The sequence below is a fragment of the Pipra filicauda genome, unplaced genomic scaffold, assembly GCF_003945595.2.
Source record: "Pipra filicauda isolate LSUMZ 115617 unplaced genomic scaffold, ASM394559v2 scaffold81_size6448238_pilon, whole genome shotgun sequence".
Classification (NCBI taxonomy): domain Eukaryota; kingdom Metazoa; phylum Chordata; class Aves; order Passeriformes; family Pipridae; genus Pipra; species Pipra filicauda.
In genome coordinates this window covers 6238029-6257518 of record NW_024104998.1, presented here as the reverse complement: position 1 = coordinate 6257518, position 19490 = coordinate 6238029, and the positions used below count along the sequence as shown (strand labels likewise).

Below are 19490 nucleotides of genomic sequence, written 5' to 3'. Positions count from 1 at the left end.
TCGTTTCCTTCATCTCTTTCTCTCAATACCAGATAGCAATTGATCCCTTAAAGCAATAAACAGACTTCCTTCCTTGTCCATGCCCCAAACTGTGGGGTTAATAATTTAAAGAGATCAGCAGTTTTGTGGCTCAGAATGGACCTGGTGGCTGCTCAAATATTTATATTACAGTGGTACCTGAAATTTAGCTCGAGATAAGACCTCAGCACTCCTGGGCTCACATGTGCACATAGCACCTTATCCCTGATGGATCACAGGGAATATAGACAAAGACTCCAGACAAAAAAAAGCAGGTTTCAGAGCACGTGGAGTTCCACCAAGCCAGATGCACCCATGCTGCACAGCTCAGCACACAGCTGGGCACAGCTGGAGGAGCTGCCTGCACAGTGGCCCTGGGCACAGCCCTCCATCCTCCACACAGCCAGCAAAGCCAAGGAAATGAAGACCCAGATCCTCAAAAGCATTCAGATGTCTGGCTCCTACAACCTGCCTACATAACCTAAGAGGATGGGGCCTACACAACTTGCTCAGCATCATATGGGAACTGTGTGGGAGTCCAGACTTAACACCAGCTGGCCCAAATTTAGAAAGCAGAGCCTCCTTCTTAGCACAGTGCCCTATAAATACACCTAAGAACAGGAGAGGAGATATACTGGCTCGGACCAAAGGTCCATCCAGCCCACCACCCTCCTGTCTCCATAGCAGCCAAGAGCACTAAGTGAAGAAAGGCACCACGTGTGATACCTGCACCTGCACTCTCCAGCCTCTTCCACTTGCTGCTTGCTCAGGAACTTCAGAGGCAGCTACTCCTGACTCATGAGCCCTCCACAGGCTCCTCTTGGATGAGTCCTGTTTCCCCTGGAGCCCAGATGATCTTCCAACTCCCCACACCGCTGTATTTCCAACCAGGAAAACAACAGCCACAACCACCTTCTCAAAGAAACAGCAAAATGATTCACCAGCTCACGTTGGTCCAGAGCTTTGAATAGGCAAAACAAGTGCTTGCAGGGAAAGGGCCTTTACTTTCGGGGTGCACAGGTTATCTCTATGGACACAGAACCACAGAATATCCTGAGCTGGAAGGGACCCACAAGGATCATCTCCTGGACATGGAGTCAGCAGGTCTCCTGTGTGCCCACTCGAAGCCACACACTTGCTAAGGTGCTTTCTGCAGATACCTTCTCACGCCTAAAACACAAGCATCTAAACAACCCCATGAAGAGCAGCCAAAAAGCTCTCAGGAATACGTTTGCATGAGGAAGCCTCCTTACAACACAAAAAAAAAAGGCCAAAATACCGCTCCCTGATATAAACTTCACCAGGGAGGGTCTTTAGGGTTACCTGTGGACCACCCCTGCCCGGTGGAGATGTTCCACCGCCAGGATGAGCTGCCGGATGTATTTGCGCGCCTCGTGCTCCTCGAGCCTCTTCTTCTCGTAGATCTTGTGCATCAAGTTGCCCCCAGGGCACAGCTCCATGACAAGGTAGTAGCTGTTTTCGGTCTCCAGGATATCCAGCAGCTGAGCAATGTTTGGGTGGCGGATCATCTGCTGGATCTGCCCTTCCCGTCGCAGGTTCTTGGTGACATAGGTGTCCTTTTTGGCTCTTTTCTTGTCAATGACTTTCACTGCCACCTAAGGGAAAAAAAAACAGGGGGGTGGGGGGGCTGTTAGCAGTCACATGGGTGATTTATTGCTTTAACCTTGTATAAACAACCTCAAAATAATGAAATTTAAAGGATGTCCATCTCGGCTGACACACCACGGTTTCAAGCACAACTGCACAGGTCAGAGAGAGAGATGTTTTTCCAACCCCACTGACCAGACCTTTCTTTATTTCCTTGTGCAATGACAGTCAAAAATTACAGTAAGGAAACAAGTAACAAAGCAGAGGAAACAATCCCACTATCTACACACAAGCACTTTGCACACCAAACACTGGGCATTTCTTTTAGCTGTTTACTCAGAAAGCCTCCAGGCTGGTGTTTACAGGTTTTAAGTGCCATTTTTAGCTTCTCCTGCCTTTGAATATGCAACTTGAGATGATGTGCTTCCATGACAATTTTCTTAGACTATAGTCAAGCATTAGCTTTGCATGATTAAGCAGGAGAAAAACATACTACAAAAAACAAAATAATTTTGGTAACCACTCTCATGGTATGTTTCTTTTTCCCTCTTTTTCTCTCTCTCTCTCTCAAGAGAGCTGGAGAGGGACTTTGGACAAGAGCAAGGGGGAATGGCTTCAGACTGAGAGTGTAAATTCAAATTAGAGATTAGGAAGAAACTCTTCCCTGTGAGGGTGGGCAGGCCCTGGCACAGGTTGCCCAGAGAAGCTGTGGCTGCCCCTTCCCTGGAAGTGTCCAAGGGCAGATTGGAGTAACCTGGTCCAGAGGAAGGTGTTTATAGATAGATATTTATTCATTGAGATTTCTTATTTCAATTGGGTGCTGCAGGTCATCTTCCAGGTCATTTGCACCAGAAAAAAACCTGAACAGCTTTTGCCAGGCTCAGCAACAAAATGCACCACAAAATCCTCCTGGGCTCCTCATTTCCTCGGAGCTCTGCCTGTTGTCACCCAAGTGACAGCTGTCTGTTCATCTGGATGAGAGGGGGGAAACACTGCCAGGTATTCCTGCAGGATACTGATTTTTACATGATGTGAAGGGAGTCTTGTTTGCACGGGTACAGGTCCAATAAAACAAACAGAAAATGCCACATCTGCCTCCTCAGAGGGAGGCACAAAGATGCTGCACCCAGATCTTTGCTGTCTGCCTGGATTTGGCCTTGGAGGAGTTCCTGCATTACCTTAGCAGTCCTACAATGAGCAGGAATAACAAATATGGGGAAAACTTCAGTTTTATTTACCCTCAACTTAGAGAGAAGCCTCTGGGGCTTGGGTTTTATCTCCAGCTTGCACAACATCCCTCCTCACAGCCAACAGACCAACTACTCCCAGCAAACTCTCCTCCCACCCTGGCCAACTACATCCTGACAACCCACAGCACTGCAGCCTGGTGGGTTTTACCATAGGGAGACAGGTTTGGAATAATTTATCTGGCCTCCTTCCCAGCCTGAGAAAGTGCCAAGCACACATCAAGGACATAACAGCTCCCTCTCTGACTGGCCTTACCTTTTTTTTTTCTGCAAGCAAAGCAAAGGGTAAATTAGTGAACATTTTGGTTTTCCTGTCGAGAACAAAAGCCACAAAAAGCACGGTCTGGAAACATGACAACAAAAACAGACCCCAACCCTTTGACGCGAACGCCTTGAATCAAAGTCAAGTTTTATCAGCAGAGGAACTGAAGAGTAAAACTACAGGAATTAGGGCTTCATAGTCTGTCCTAAGAGCCAGAAGCCAATATTGCCGAGCATGTTATGAGCTGGATACATTTCTGCTATGGAAAGATCACTCTGATGACAAACCCCTGATAAAGAGATAAGGCTGAACACCACACACAGACAACTGCCTGGGTGAAGCTCGGAGCACCATCAGGACCACAAACACCTGGAAGCCACACTCCTGACTAGTCATATTAAAGAAAGATCATTTAGTCATCAGATAAAACAGCAGGTAAATCAGAGCTCAACTTCACCATTTTTGAAGCCCTCAGGTGGATTCACCAAGGAAACAGACTTAAATTAGTACATTATTTCATCTAATAAGATGAAACAGAGCACAGAGGCTGGCAAGGGTTATTTTGACAGCAAACCACACAAGTTACTCTGGTGAGGACAGACAATTTCATGGGTTACAGAAACATGAAATACCACACTGTACACTGGCAGCACACCACCATCTCTGCAAAAATAAATAATATTTAAAAAATATTTTCCACGGGGTACAAAACATGGAATGTTAGCAATATGGAGCAACAACCTGTTATTCATATTGGTAAGTCACCCCCAATTCATGGATCAAAATAAAAAAAGGCACATCATGACACATGTCCACATCTGCTGCCCAGGCTGAGCTCAGCTGGTTCAGGGCAACCATCTGAACCCAGAAGACAGAGCCAACTATGTGACTACTTGAGGACCTTTTCACCATCACAAAGAATTAACTTTCTATGCCTTAAGGACAAATTTTCTCCTTGATTTTGACAGACACTTGGGCAGGCACCCCACCCATCCCAGCCAACAAGCAAAGCTACTTTCAGACTCACCCCGACTCCGAGCTATCTTTCCCCCTTCAAGACTCTCTGCATCAGGTACAAGAGACCCCCCAGCACAGCTAACAAAGGCAGAAACCACAGATTTGTTCCAGCAACAGCTTGATCCAGGGATCAAACTCTGCAGGCAGTTACTCTGGAGCTGACTTAGCTAAATATCCCTGATTTCAAGTTCATCCTGAGTTAGACCGAGGCAATTGAAGACCAAATGTGCCCCGACACATTTAACACACACGGCCTCCTGTGCAGGGTAGATGTGTGTGCATGCACCTGGAAACTTCATTCATGCAGAAGGAAAAAGCATTCAGCAGAGAAAATACTGTAGATGTTGGGTAATCATAAAACAAACACATTCGAGCTCTCACAGCCTACTCAAGACATGCCAGTGATTCAGCTCTGCTCTCCCAAGTTTCAAGTAGGGGCTCTTTGTTTCTGCATCATGCCTATCTCCTGACTCGAATTCTTGGCCAATATTGGCACAGAGATAAAAAAAATAAATGATAAAGCAAGTAATCACTCTGAGTATGTAGCAACAGTGGCTCTTGACATTCAACACTTTGCTTTTCCCTAAACCTCTGCTGTGTAAACAGATAAATGGTTTAGGTTATTCTGTTTTATGAGATACAAAGATGAGTAATAGCCCATATTTTTGGTTCCTGAGTCCTAGAATTACACTGTTGGAATGAATTACTTTCCTGAAGTTTATGGTGTGACACATCATATGAGCAATTGCTGCTTCTCTCGATCGTCGCACTAAAATAGTTCAGGTTGGGCTAAAGCACCCAGAAGTGGAGGTGAGGCAAGTGCAAGCACCACTCCTTCTCCACAGATCCTCTTGGAGAACCAAGCAGCTACATCACCACCAGCAAACACGGGCACGTGTCATCACCCAAACAGAGGCACGTGTTGGACACACAGGGGCGGGGGGAGGATTCCTGCCAGCTCTGCTTTGGGAGGGCCTGTGAATCCGCAGCAGAGAGGCGGAGGAGGGTGAAGCTCACTGGCACCAAACTGCACGAAAACACTCACAGCACGGCCCCGAGGGAAAGCAAGAAGGAACAGTTTAAAGGACCAAACGTTGCCAGGAGAAACCCGGGAGCCTTTGGTTGCTGGATCACTGCTGCACCCTGAGAAAACTCATTTTGCATCCCCTCTGTGAGCACTCGTGCCTTGACACATGGAATTGCCACAAAGCAGGGAAGGTGGCTCACACACACCTCAGGCATGTCCCAGCCTGAGGCTGCTTCCTCAGGCTGCTGCTCAGTCCTACCAAGACAGCTTGTTTCTGTGAGCTGACCCTCCATAAATACTCCTCGGTGCTGGAATTCTGCTTTGAAAGCTCCCATTTTTCAACTTCTGCTGTGCTTCAGTAAGAGATTCAAGGCATGGCATGCCTGCTGTGTGCTGCTGCTGGGAAACCACATGCTGGGTGCCAGGATGAAGCTGAACACAAAACCAGAGTACTGCCGGGGCAGGAGGGGAGATCCAAGCTCACCAACACACAAAACTGGTGGAAGGCCAACTGAATTCCTGTTTTTTTGGTTGGTTGTTCCCTCCCCAAGATGCAAAGAGCTTTATTCAAGCCACTACTGTAAAAACATCAATCCCCCTGCCTGACTTTCCCTGGTGAATCTCAATCTTTGCCTTGTTGACACATCATGATTCCACCTGAATCAAACCCCAGTGACAAGCCCGTGACCAGCAGGGACTTCGGCACTCGGAGCGCCCAGGGGTGAGTTCAGCCTCGGGTTCCTGGTTTGCCAGGTCTCTGCACAGGCTGTCTCTTGGCCTGTGAGACGCCCCTCAGCACTTGCCTTCCTGTTTGCCAGAAAACAGGTTTTCTCAAGGACCCATCTGAGGAGCCGAGGCCAAGAGGCCCCGAACAATGCTCACGTCACACGCCTGCGATAACAACCAGAGGAACAGTTTCACAGCGGTGGCCCCAGCTTGGCAAATAATGTTAGAACATGTTTAACTTTGCAGGGAACAGAGGATGGCACGTGACCTTGCAGAGCCAGGGTATGACATCTTGGGGACTTTTAAAGAGCTTTCTCCACTTACCCGACCACTCGGATTGTTTCCTTCTGCAAATTCCCTCCTAAGTCCGACTGAGAGGGAGGCAGTTCCTGCTGGCTGCTGCCAAAGGGAGCTCTGGCTGAATGGAGGGGAAACTGGTTTGAAAAGGAATCCAGCAGGCGCTGTGGGATTTGGCCAGGAGACCACAGAGCACAAGAGAAGGAACCTCAACTGTCGAAAGGAGTATTCAGCTGTTGGAGGGACAACCACCCAGCCTTTTTTTCTGTCTTTTTCTCCCCCTTTTTTTTTCCCTGCTAGGGTCTATTTTGGCAGACTTGCTGGAGATGGCACCCTGACCATGCCAAGGAAGTTCAGAGTCACGGGCTACAGGGCACAGCTCAGGGGACAAGCAACTGGAAGGCCTGAGATATGGACTTGTGCACCTAAACCCACAAACTTTTATTGTTCAGTTTAAGCTTTGCCAGGAGAATGAGACAAAGAGCCAGACCACGGAGATATTTTACAGCCATTAGTACTGCAAGACCATCTCCAGTTTTTTGTGTTTTTTTGTGTTTTTTTGTGTTTTTTTTTTAATGTGCCCAAGAAGGCAATGAATTGAGTTCCTTTTTTCCCTCACTCCCAGTGATAGCTGTCTGGCATCATTTGCAGCTTGCTTTGAATTTACCACTGTTCTCACCACAAAAATCTGAGCTTCGTTTTCAAAACCAGCTGGTGATTTTGGGTGGCCAACTCAAATCATATTACACAGACCTAACTTTGAAGCCTGCACAATTGTCAGCAGTCCCTTCAAGGGCATCTCAATTTGGGCAACCAACCAGCCAGGCATGTAACAAGTTACTTTTCACAACTGAATCCAAGGGTTGGAAAATGCCAACTTCATTCTCTGGGTAGCGTTTATTCTTTCCTTCAACTGCTACAGCTTAGCAAATTTTACAGTGCAGTAAAGGAACTTATATAGCAAGTTCCAGTATCTTAAGGAACAAAGCAGTAAAGAAAAGGATCATCCAAGCAAATGCACACCAGAACTTGACAAACTGTGCCCTTCAGCAAGGACAGAGAGAAATCACAGCTCTTCCCTCAGGACTGTCAGGCACAGGTGACACAAGACAACATGACAGGAACACAAACTTAACTCTCCCCATGAGACTGAACACATTGAAACCATAAAAAAAGGTAACATGCTCCATGTTAGGCCTTTGCTAAATTACCTTGCAGCCTGTACCATCCAGTTCTGTGAGACTTTTATACATCTGCCTTGTCTGCTTGCCACGAATGGAGCAGGGGGACAGAGGTTGAGTTAAACATGTGCACACAGTGTGAAAAGGATGCTCAGCAGCTACACAGAGAAGTGTTGAGGTTTTATGTTAAACAAGGAACATAATCTCTTGATATATCAAATATATATAATGTAATATAATTACATATTATAATATTGTAATATATTATATTGTGAAATAACACATAAAATATAATATATATGTAATAGTTTGATATATAATATCATCACTTGAGTGGCAAGATTCAGTCTTTCATAGATTTGTATCTGCTATTTGCAGGGCAGCTGAATATACAGGTTTATTTTGGCATTTGCTCTGATATTTAGTAAAATCAGCAATCAGAAAAGGTAGCACTTCTGTTAAGGTATTCTCTTTTCTTCTGAGCCTCTGACAGTGCAAGCCAAGAGTTTTGGGCTTAGCAATACACAAAACCAGCTGTAGAGACAAGTACAGGATAAATGTCTCAGCAGGCAGAAGGCCACTCTCTCTGCTGGCACACCAGACAGTCAGGAAAGCCTGAAATCAGCCCCTGATGAAACAAACTCTTCCAAACCAGAAAGCAGCTCTGAGTACACTCCCTCACATACTTCACATCCACGGCAGCCTGAACAGAATGAATCAAATGGCCAGGGGATAAAAAGAACATCTTCCCATTCCCTACAGCCTGAAAATGACAGTATCCAGCAGTGCAGAAAGGTATTCAGGAGCACTTGAGATAAGCAAACGATCATAAATCCTCTTGATGCCACAGCCAACTTAAACATAATCCCTACAACCATAAGCAGGATGTATTCGTTAAAGCAAGAAAAGGTATTAATTACACCTGTCCAAGGCACTGGGGACTATTATTAGATTACTGCATCCAGTTCTGGTGCCAGTAATTCCAAAACAATGTTCAAATTTTGGGAAGAGTTATGAAAAGAGCTTCAGAACAGTCTGAGGTCCAGGAACTGTTTGTTGCAGTAGCTGACTGAAGCTCAAAGTATTTAATTAGGAGAATGCTAACGTGAAGTGCCAGACACATCCTGACCTGCCAGTGTCTGTGCCACCTGGAACAGCTGGACCTTTAGAGCTCAGGGACCAGTGGGAGATGGTTTTGGGGCAAGGGGGGTGCCACAATCCTGCCCCCACCCAGCCACCCTGAAAAGAAACCTCCAAACCCCACATTTTTTCCTTGGCCCTGCATGTCCAAAGCAGCAGGATTTTGTTCAAGGCACGGATGCCACAGGGTCAGAGCACAGCCTGGGAAGCAGGAATACAGAACAGCCCCATCCCTGGGAAGGAACACATGGCTTGTCTTGAGTGGGTCACGGCGGGGAACTGTCTCGCCTTCGGCAGAAAGAAATCAATTCCAGCAACCCCTCAGTGCTCTCTTGGTCAGCTAATTAATGGGGGAGCTATAACTGCATCCCCGAGGGAGAGGAGCACATTTTTACCTCCCTGGCCTCCAAAGATATCTGCACAAGTCAAGAGAGATTATGCAGAGACTGATGAAAGTAGAGGTGGCAGAAAGCCAGACACAGAGATGCACGAGGATGCACCGAAGAGGTTCCAAAAGAAATACTTAGGAGCTTGTCAAACCAGCCTCCGGGCCGGAGACATCCCCTGCAAGGAGAAAGTGTGTCTCTTGAATCCCTGGACAGATGGGTTTGCCTTGCCACTGACATGGAAAATATCCATCAAGTGTCACTTTCCAGATTCTCAGTGTTTTCCAGAAAAGGGCTTTCTGACCCCCATTCATAAGGTAGGACTGGCATGCCCAGCTCTGCAGAGGAAAACTCTTTGAACTCAAGGTATGATGAGCCAACAGGGAAGACATTCTTCAGGGCCTGTCACACAGGCACACGGAAAGCAGATGGAAAACCCCTTCAGACCAGCAAGGTCTTCACCTCACATCCATGGAAATCCATGGCTACTCACAACCACTCCTGGAGGCGGCCAGTGTGGCAACTGCTGGGAACAGGAGGCTCCCTCCACCCAGTGGGACAACTGCTGGGAAGGGGAGGTCCCTTCCACCCAGATGTGTCCCTAACAGGCTGTTGGGTCAAGAGGCAGCCACAGGAGCTGAGGCTTGGAAGGGCACAGATGATGCAAGCGAGCCGTGTCCCATCCAGCTGCTTCTGATAAACCACAACTTGCCTTCCCAAGGCTGAAAACTTCTCCTGTCACAGGGAGACGGATGAAGATCTCAGGTTACAAGCGGGGAAGCAGAATCAGAGGACTGATACCCAATGACACTGCTCCAGCACCAATCCCTACAGGAGAAACCTGGCAGCTAACGTGGCTTCCCGTTTTCCTGATCAGGGACTCGGGATGTGTTTCATATTAAACAGCCCCTGTTTCACATTTTAGTGATCTAATGCAGAACTGGACTTATGGAAGGCTAAGTGTCCCTGATTTAATACCAACAGCAGCTTTCTGGCTTTAAGGAAGAGAAAAAACAACAGCCAGAAACCCCAGAGCCACTGCTTTTGAGGCTCAGGTAATACCCTCCTTTGTAGTGATTTAAAACACAGTAGATGAAACATTTACAACTGCTGGGAGCCAAGGAAAACGTGTCTCCAATGAAGTTTTTATATATATATATATATAAATAATATGTTCTCTCCCTCAGCTCTGTGGACATTATTCACAGAAAATAAATTTATTCTCTGAAAAAAATGTTTCCATGACAATCTTCCACAACAGACAGAGAGCAAAGGAACTTTATTTTATATAACTTAGCTTTTTTTAGTTCTCTTTGTTGCAGTGATTCTCTCACTGTGCCAGTAGCTCTGATCCTGCAAATGAGAAGAAGCCACACCAGGTGTAGCATCAAAGGTGTCTGACCCCAGAGCTCAGCAGGGCAAAGCACTGACAGCAAAGGGGACTTTGGTCAGGGCAGCACCAGCTTCCTGTTAATTTTTTGCAGGTGGTTTCCCTGGGGGACCACGGAAACTCCTCCCAGGCTCTTTCCATGAAGGTGAGGTTTGATCCTGTTCTCTGACAGCACCGAGCACAGATCAGCACACAGGTTTTGCAGGGATTCACTGCACCAGCTTAGAAAGGGGGACCTCTGTTGCAGTGTGGGCCCCAGAACTGTGTTTGTGATGTTGGCCTCTCTCACTCCAGAAGAGCCATCCTGTCTCTCTCCATCATCATGACCTCCATCAGCTCACCAAAACCACCCACAGCACCAGGTTCATACCCTCAAGGAGATCAGAGAACCCAGTGGGGAAACACAGCAGGACCTGTTTTAGAGCCACAGATTTGGGAGGTTTGGGTTTTTTTGCTCTTTAGCTTACCAGAAAATAATAGCTGAGCCAATGTGGAGCTGAAGGAAGGCAAAGTGCAGCAGCCCTGCAAGCAGAACAGCACTGCCAGGACAGCCTGAGCCCAGCCAGTTCACTTTGGTGCAGTTGTATCCCGTGCTGCCAGGTGAGCACCAACACTGCAATCCACCTAATTCAGCTTCTGGCTGGTAACTCCCCAGTTCCTGGCTTTGGACAGCTTTAGATGCTTCCCCATAACCTTGAAGAACAGCGCAGTCAGCACATAAACTCTCATCTCATTTTTATGCCACTGTTCATACAACACAACAGCTTGGGTTTGAGGCAGACTGCTACACTTCAGTCACCAGAAGGTTTGTCACACCATCTCACGACTGCTTCCCTGCTGGGGTTATATCCTTGTGAAGAGCAAGTGCTGCTCATTAATACCCTGCATCTTCCCCACTGCAGGCAAACAAGCAGCTCAGGAGGGCAGAGGGGCACAGACGTGCTGCATCTGCCGAAACCAAGAGGCTGCAGTGGCGTTCTCCGGGTCACTGGTGTGAGAGGAGACACTGCAATCCTTAATTACCAGGACATTTATGGGTAACACATGCCTACAAGAACAGGCATAAAGCTTTACATATCATTAAACACGGTAAAAATACAAAACTTGCAAGAACAAACACACGGACCCAGATGGAAGAACCACACCTGGTATCAATTCAACCTAAACACTCCTTCCACCCTGCATATGCCACTGAAGCTGGGAGTCTGTAGGAAAAGAAGCACATTGCTGACACACACTGTTACCAACATCCTTAAAACTGCTGAATGTAGACTTGAAAGCAGATTATCTCAAGAGGATAAGGAACTGCCACATGTGCATCCATTCAGCTCATCCCAGAACAAGTTGCAAGCCACAGCTGGAAAACATTAAGGCAATCTTCCTGGAAGCCAGACTGCATTAATGAAGAGGCTCTCTGGCCTTCCCAAGCTCATTCCTGCTTACACCCAGTGTGCAACACAGGACAGGACGGGGGAAGTGTGTGGCTTTACAACCAGTGAATTGGTTATTCTCCAGGTGAACCATGAGCAGCTGAACTGAGCAGGTGGGAGCACGCCAGCAGTTTGGCTTCACTCTGCCTTATGCCAAACTCCTGCAAGCTCCATAACTTCTCAGGGAATGCTAAGCTGACACAGCAACCTATCTCCTGGTCCCACTCCCAGACGAGTCCTCAGTGCTGCCATTGCAACCATGACTCTCCAAATCATTTCCTGGAGCATTATATGTTCACAACATATGTGTAGGTTCAGTACAAATCATGTATCTGCACACACAGACACAAACCTCTGGGAAAAGAACAGTGCCAAAGCTGTGAGAGCAGATGCTGGGCAGCAAGAAAATGGCAAAATTCAGGCTGCAAGAAACACCCTCCTTTTCTTTCCTTGGTGTGTGTAATTAAGAGTGGCACAGCATCCAGGTGCAACAGTTGGCAGCTGTTAATGAAGGTGAACAGCATTCTGGGGAAAAGCCACCCTGTGGATTTGCAGAGCTTTTCAAAACAGGATTTTTTTTTTTTGTTTGTTTGATAGAGATAAATATTTGAAAGTATGTAGAGAAACAGGTAAGGAGAGAACTACTAACTAAACATTTAAGAGTGACAGAACAAACACAGCCAGGAAACTGATGTACAAGCATCACTGGGGGAAGAACACAAATAACAGATCAAATTTCAAATTAAAATCCTACAGCTTCACCCTCAGAGCCCCTGAAAACAATGAAGGAATTCCAGGTCTCTCAGTTTTACCTGCAACCCCACAATACCTGTGGGAGAAAAAAAAAAGGCTCGAAGTGAAAAAACAGCAGGCACCTTAGAAACTCAGCTTTTGTTTGCAATGAAGTGACTTGGGGGTTGAAAGGGACACCACACACACATACAGGGCCCCCAAAACTCAGATCTCTGACAAAGGTAAAAAAACCTAGAACTGTACATGAGTCTGAACCCATTTTCCCAGGTTTTAAGCCAGGACTACTGCTGGATTTTGGGATACACACAGGGCTGACAGCCCCAGCCCAGAAGCCCTTAATAGGAAGCCCCCACCAGAGTTGGTTTCCCCTATGCCCCCAAGGGAAGAAGGGTTACCCAGGGCATCAGCAGGGCAACATCTCCCCTACCAACACACCCAAAGGCCTTTGGCGACCAAGTCTCCATTCCCTGAAGTCCCAGTGAATTTATCAAGGCAAAATTAACACTGTGACGCAAAGAGGCATTTCCAGCTCTCTGCAGGGAGGCTGCTCTGCCCACCCACCCACCCCAGCTCCTCCAGGGGGCCCAAACACACCTCTTCTTTTTAGTTTTTCTTCGCTTTTTAATACAGGAACACATTCTGAATGCGAACTCTTCTGTGAAAAGGCCACTTTTAATATTAATTGCTTTGCCTTCATAGAAGAAACTGGTAAAATTGTATTTTTAGCCACTGCTTCCCACTGTTGCAGAAAGCCACTTGATTAACTGTGACTAAAAATGTACCTTGTTCCAGCTTAACAATAGTGCTAAAAAAAGTGATAAACAAAGCTTTCGGTGGATGAGAAATCAAACGATCCAATTCTCCTTAGGGACTCTTTTTTTCTAGTGCCAAAGATTACACCAAAAAGGGAGTTGAGTATAATCTTGGCTCGGGTTTGTTTACAGGAACTTGGGCTCAATATATTGTCAATACATTGTCACTCCGCAGTGCTGCACAGCTATTGGGATCCACAGGAAATAACATAATAGATAACACAATTAATCATTCTGCTGACAGACCCCCCCCTCACCCCACCACAGGGATGGCAGCATACTCTCAGCTGCCTAAGAGTGCAAAAAATCAGTATATTGCGATATCTGCCTTTGCCTCATTCCCTCTGCCCAGTGACTGACCCTCCTGAGCCATCAGCAGAAGGCTTGGAACAATCCAAGGGCATATTGTGCACAGGCTCCCAAAGTTACCCGAATACAGCTCACTCAGCAGGGCTCCAGAGCCACAATTTAAAGCTAAATTGGCTTGCTCTTCGCAGAGGAACGATGTTTCCTTAGGATTAGCAATAAAGACTGCCTGAGCCAAGCTGACAAATCAGCCCTTTACCCCAAAATGTCAGATTATAGGCTGCGATATTCTATTCAAAAGCCATGGAAAGAGTAATCTGTTCAACATTCCCGTGCGCTCAGCTAAAGTACACTTAATTGCATCAGTTCTGCAAGCCCAGAAAATAATAACATGCCTGGCACTGTGGCAGCACAAACCACAAGCAGCACTGGGAGGGACGTGCTTTAAAGCCCACTGATAAAAACCTTCACGGGGAAGGTTTAAACATCTCACCTCAGCTCACCCCCCTGAGCTTGCGGGAGCTGCCGAGTCCCGTCCCACACAGGTCACTCAAAGGGCATCATCCATCAGCTGCCCCGCTAAAGCAACCAGCGTTTGGCCCACAGAATGCACCGTCCCATGCTCTCTCCAAGACCCTTTTAGCTTCTAGTAATGTCAGGGTGAGGTAATGGCAGATTTTTGGCACCCACCCCACGCTGCCTCGATTCTGTACAATGCATTGTGTCGGTGCAGTGGATCCAAGCCTAGCTGGGGACTCATTAATCCACGGATTTCATTCCTAAACACACCATTTTCTGAAACAACAATGCACATTAACTCCTGTGGAGTTGCTAAAGTCTGCTGCAAATCAAAACCTGTTTGGGCTCCCCTCGCTAAAGTCAGACATTTCAGTGACCATAAGGGCCCAGGCTCTGCCAGAACAGCTACCAAACATCAGCAGTAAGACTCTACTTCACATTCTTAGGGCAATTTTATTGAATTTAGGCAATGTCCTTGGCTCAACAGTGGCTTTACAAGGTAAAAAAATCAGATGTCGATTGGTTCTTTTTTTTCCCTTTCAAAACACATGCAGGCACTAATCCTGGAATAACAGGCTCATAAAGCATCAGCTTAGAAAAATGCAGCGATCCCGCTGATCCAGGGAGCTGTCGGTGGGACACGGCTGTGCTTCCACCCTCTGCTGTGCTGAACTCCACTTGGGAGAGCAGTGAGTGCACACTCCTGCTGATCAACTTTCCCTCAGCAAGCGACTGGGAGACTGCACACAGCCAACTTGTGACTCAGGGTATGGAATGGGGGACAGCACCAGCCCTTATGGAGTGATATTCCCAGCCTCGGGAGGAGCAAGGGGGGGGATTTTCCCTCCTGGTACAACACAAGTTTAGGGATGGAGGGATGACAGAACTGTCACCTGCAGCTGCTGCTGCCATGTCTCAGACAGCTCCCTTAACTCCAGGCTGACTCCAGTCACCTGACGTCTGGAGGAGGAGGTGTCTGTGCTGAGCATCGCTGTCACTCAGGCTCCGACCTGGCACTGTCAGACCCATCTCCCCAGCACCCTGGCTGCTTTACATCGAGATTTCTCAGAGGCCACAAACACAGCTTAGTAATGGATGTGGCCCTGCACGCACCAGGATGCTATGCTGGAGACAAAACATTTCTTATGTACAAGGTCCTGTTCCCACAGAACCTGCTGCCGACAGACAGTCCCCACTCTCACACCGCCTGGCACTTTTGCTCCCAATCCCATTGCTACACCCTTCCAGTCCCAGCCTCCTCTCCTTCCAGCAGGAAGGAGCCCGGGTGAGCAGATGTTTTCCCTCTCTCCCCCATCTCCCAGGCAGAGCCCCGTCGCCTGTGGTGGGCTCCATGTGGGCAGAGCTGCCGGCAGCTGCGAGGCAGAGCCAGTCTGGGCACGTTTCAGCTGCCTTTGGCTGGGGGCAACGTGGAAGCTCGGCACAGGAACGTGCCCAGGAGAGCCCAATGTCCATCAGGGGTGAAATCCCCATGTGGGATGGAAAGCATTCACCCCTCCACTGAGAGGGAGGATCATCACTGAGGGAGGACCTCACCCCAAGCAAATCATTGATAACCCTTATCTCCTACCCATTATCTCAAATTAAATTTTCTGGGAAGACGGACCTTTGATTGGTGAATTTGAAACTATGTGAGTGATCTTTCACCCACTGACAGCAAGAGCTCCCTTTGATGCTCAGGTCAGACACAGCTCTGGGATCATCCTGCCTGTCCAGAGATGGACACGGCAGCTCAGCAGGAAGGAAGCGTGACTCGTCTGAGTTTCTGCTTGTCACTTTGTCACAGTGTGTGTTATTCAAGAGATGGAAGGCAAAAAAAACCCCAATCCTTGCAGCAGGCCTGGGAGCTGAGACAGAGGGGCGTGTGGTGGGTCTTTTTTTTTTTTCCCCTCTTAACAGACTGAGATAAATGTAGCAATCCCAAAACGTGGAGGTGGGGAGGACGTGTGTGTGCATGTGCCTTTTATCAACTGGCGGATCATTGGATGTTTCTGTTGCCAAGGAGAAGCACACGCTTGGTAACAGAGGACAGCAACATTTTTTTTTTTGCATTCCTATATGATAACATTCACCAACCTTATCATTTTTCTCAAGATGAGATTCAGAGCTCTATATTAATTCCCACTCCGTGACAAATTTACTGGAATGAAAAAAAAAAAAAAAAAGAAGAAGGAAATAACTACCCGAGAATACAAGAATGCGATTGCCAAGGTGCAATCTTGGCAGCAGCACAGTGCCAGGGCTGCTGGAGCTGGAGGGAGTTACATGTGCACAGCCCCACTGGTCCAGGGAGCTTTCAGTAACAACCTGCTTTGGGGACAGTCTGTTCAGGGGCTGATACAGGAGAAGCAGCATTCAATAGCTCACAGAATCACTGAGGTTGGAAAAGCCCTCCCGAGGTCACTGAGTCCAGCCTGTGCCCGATCCCCACCTTGATCCCCAGCCCAGAGCACTGAGTGCCACATCCAGTCATTGCTTGGACACCTCCAGGGATGGGGACTCCAAACCTCCCAGGGCAGCCCTGCCAATGTTTAGCAACCCTTTCCATTCCTCCTGATGTCCAACCTGGACCTCCCTGGCACAGCTTGAGGTTATGACCTCTCATCTTCACTTGTTCCCTGGGAGAAGAGCCTGCCTCCCATTTCACTAAAAACTCCTGTCAGGGAGTTGCAGAGAGCAAGAAGGTCCCCCCTGAGCCTCCCTTCCTCCAGGCTGAGCCCCCCCAGGTGCTCCTACAGGACTTACAAGTTGTGCTGCTAAACAAGAGCAGCACAACTCTTCACGAGAGGACCCCGGGGGGCTTGTCCTTGCTCTGTTTACTGTTCCAGCCAAGCTCCTTCTACTCCTTATAACGCTGCGACACGTCCTGACTGATGGGCAAAACCCTCCGTGGAAGGGCTCTGTACAACAAACTAAACGCGGAGACTCTGAGCAGACTTTTCTAACCAGCACTCCGGGAAAAACCCATCCGGGGTGCATCCCATCGTCAGAGAGATTTGCCGTGCATTGTGCCAGCAACTTGCGACGGCCAGACCGTGCCCCCTCCTGCGGGCACCGCAGCACATCCCATCGCCCCGGTGCCCGACGAGCACCCGTGTGCATGTACCCACACGTGACATGTCGCGACTAAACTAAACACAGCGACGGGTCCTCAGCAGCACGAGCCTCACCACGGAAAACACATTTCTCACCCAAAAAAACCCAACCCCAAAACCAAACCAACCAAACAAAAAAAAAACCTAAACAAGCGAGGGGGGGTGGGTGTGGAGAGGGAGAGGGTGTGGAGAGGGAGAAGAAGATAAAATTAAAATTTAAAAATTAAAAAATAAATAAAAAAAAAGGAAGACGGGTCAAGGCAAGCGAAGTATTATTCCAAGGGGAAGGCGAGGTTGCAGGCGCGGGGGGAAGCGCCGGTTCCCGCCGGCAGCGGGAAGTTGGGGGACGGCGCCAAGGGGAGCCCGGGGGGGGCTTCTCCATCCTCCGGGGGCTCCTCCAACCTCCTCCTGGGGGGCTCACCCTCCAAGGAAGCTCCTCCATCCTCCCGGAGCAGCGGGAAGTTGGGGGACGGCGCCAAGGGGAGCCCGGGGGGGGCTTCTCCATTCTCCAACCTCCTCCTGGGGGGCTCACCCTCCAAGGAAGCTCCTCCAACCTCCTCCTGGAGGGCTCACCCTCCAAGGAAGCTCCTCCATCCTCCGGAGGGGTCCCTCCGTCCTCCGGGGGCTCACCTTCGGAGAAAGCTCCTCTATTCTCCCAGGAGTGCTCCTCCATCCTCCGGGGGGTCTCCTCCTCCCCAGGGGGCTCCTCCGTGCTCCCCAGGGAGCTCATTGTCCCGGGGGGGGCTCATCCATCCCCCCGGCCGGCAGGGACCCAGCACCCCCACTCCCATCCCCTTTTCCCCCCCAGCATCCCCCCGGAGGGTCTCCCGGGAGGGCGCGGTACCTTCTCTCCGGTGAGCACATGCAGCCCCTCGCGGACCTTGGCGAAGGATCCCTCGCCCAGCTTCCTGCCGATCAGGTAGTTGCCGACCCTCTTGGTGTGCTGGAAGTCGCGGAGCCGCTCCCGGGGCGCCGCCGCGCTCAGCCAGGCGGCCAGGAAGGAGCCCCCGTCCGCCGCCGCCCGCCGCCCCTCCGCGCCCGCCGCCACCGCCGCCGGCTCGCCCAGGAGCCCATCGCCCGCCGCCGCCGGCATGCCCGGCTCTGTCCCTTGTCCCCCGGCCCCTTCCCCTGCCGCTGCCCCCGGCCCGCGGGGCGGTCACCCGAGTTGCTCCGGGCAGAGCGGCGGAGGCTCCGGCGGAGGGGCTGAGGTGCCCCGGGCTGAGGCTGCTGCTGCTGCTGCTGCCGCCCCTCCCTCCTTCCCTCCGTCCTCCCTCCGTCCGTCCGTCCCTCCTCCTTCTCCTGCTGCTGCTGCCCCGCTGCCCGCGTGGAGGAGGGACCGGGAAAAGGAGAGGGAGGGACCGGCGGAGGGAGGGAGGGAGGGAGGGGAAAGGGTCTCTCATTCAGTTTGAATTTTGAGGTAATTTAATGCGCTCGCACGCGGCGGGAGCAGCTGCGACCCAGACCCGGCGCATCTGGGTGTTTGCAAACCCGGCTGCCCCCTCCTCCTTGCCCGCCCCCGGCATCCCAGCGCGGGGCTGCGGAGCATCGCTCTCCCGAGAATTAACCCGGGGCTCCCCGCCCCCAGGAATTAACTCGGGGCTTCCCGCCCCCGGGCACGGCCGTGGTTTCGCTCTGCATGTGGCTCTGCTGCCCGGGAGTATCTTTTGTGTTGCTTTTCCCCACCTCCCTTCCCCGAGCACGTCCGAGTCCTCCTCGGGGAAAGGCGCGACCGCTCCCGCTGCTCCGGTGGCTCCGCTCCGCGTCCTCCCTGCCCGCTTCTCCATCTTCTCCCTCCTGGCTCTCAGCTCCTCTCTCCCGCCGCTGGCTTCGTCTTCCTTCTGTCCTGCAGAGCCGGGATCCCGGCTGAGCACCCACCCCATCCCGCAGCCTGCGTCCCCCAAATGCTCCCCCCGGCAGCGAGGAGGCGACCTGGGCTCCCATCCGCGTCCATGGGACTGTCCTTTCCCGACCGATCTTCCCTTTCCCGACCGATCTTCCCACCTCGTGGGGAGGGAGAAGGAAAGAGTACATTGCCATTGTCACCTCGCAGCCCCGTCCCACCCAGCTGGAGGCTGCACTGGCAAACGGCAGCGGAGGAGAGCAAGGATTTTCAAGTTTTGCCCGCGTGTAGTTGCGTTAGGGAATACTTTGTAATAAAAAATGAGCCAGGTGCACCCTTAGCAGATGTGAGCTGTGTCAGCAAAACCTTCCCTCGAGACGCAGCTGTACCTGACACCAGCCGGCCTAGGGTTGTGCTC

The 19490-nt window shown here is 49.9% G+C and overlaps 1 protein-coding gene across 1 annotated transcript in view; it reads right to left on the bottom strand.

The window, feature by feature from the left end:
• HUNK (hormonally up-regulated Neu-associated kinase) overlaps window positions 1-18574 on the bottom strand; it is a 46106-nt gene extending 27532 nt beyond the window's left edge. Inside the window, exons 1-2 of the mRNA XM_027715403.2 lie at window positions 18077-18574; window positions 1342-1634 (exon numbers count right to left, since the gene is read on the bottom strand). Of these exons, the coding sequence (XP_027571204.1) occupies window positions 1342-1634; window positions 18077-18325 (542 nt within the window). The 5' untranslated portion in view covers window positions 18326-18574. The remainder of the gene's footprint in view (window positions 1-1341; window positions 1635-18076) is intronic.
• Between the last annotated feature and the right edge of the window lie 916 nt (window positions 18575-19490).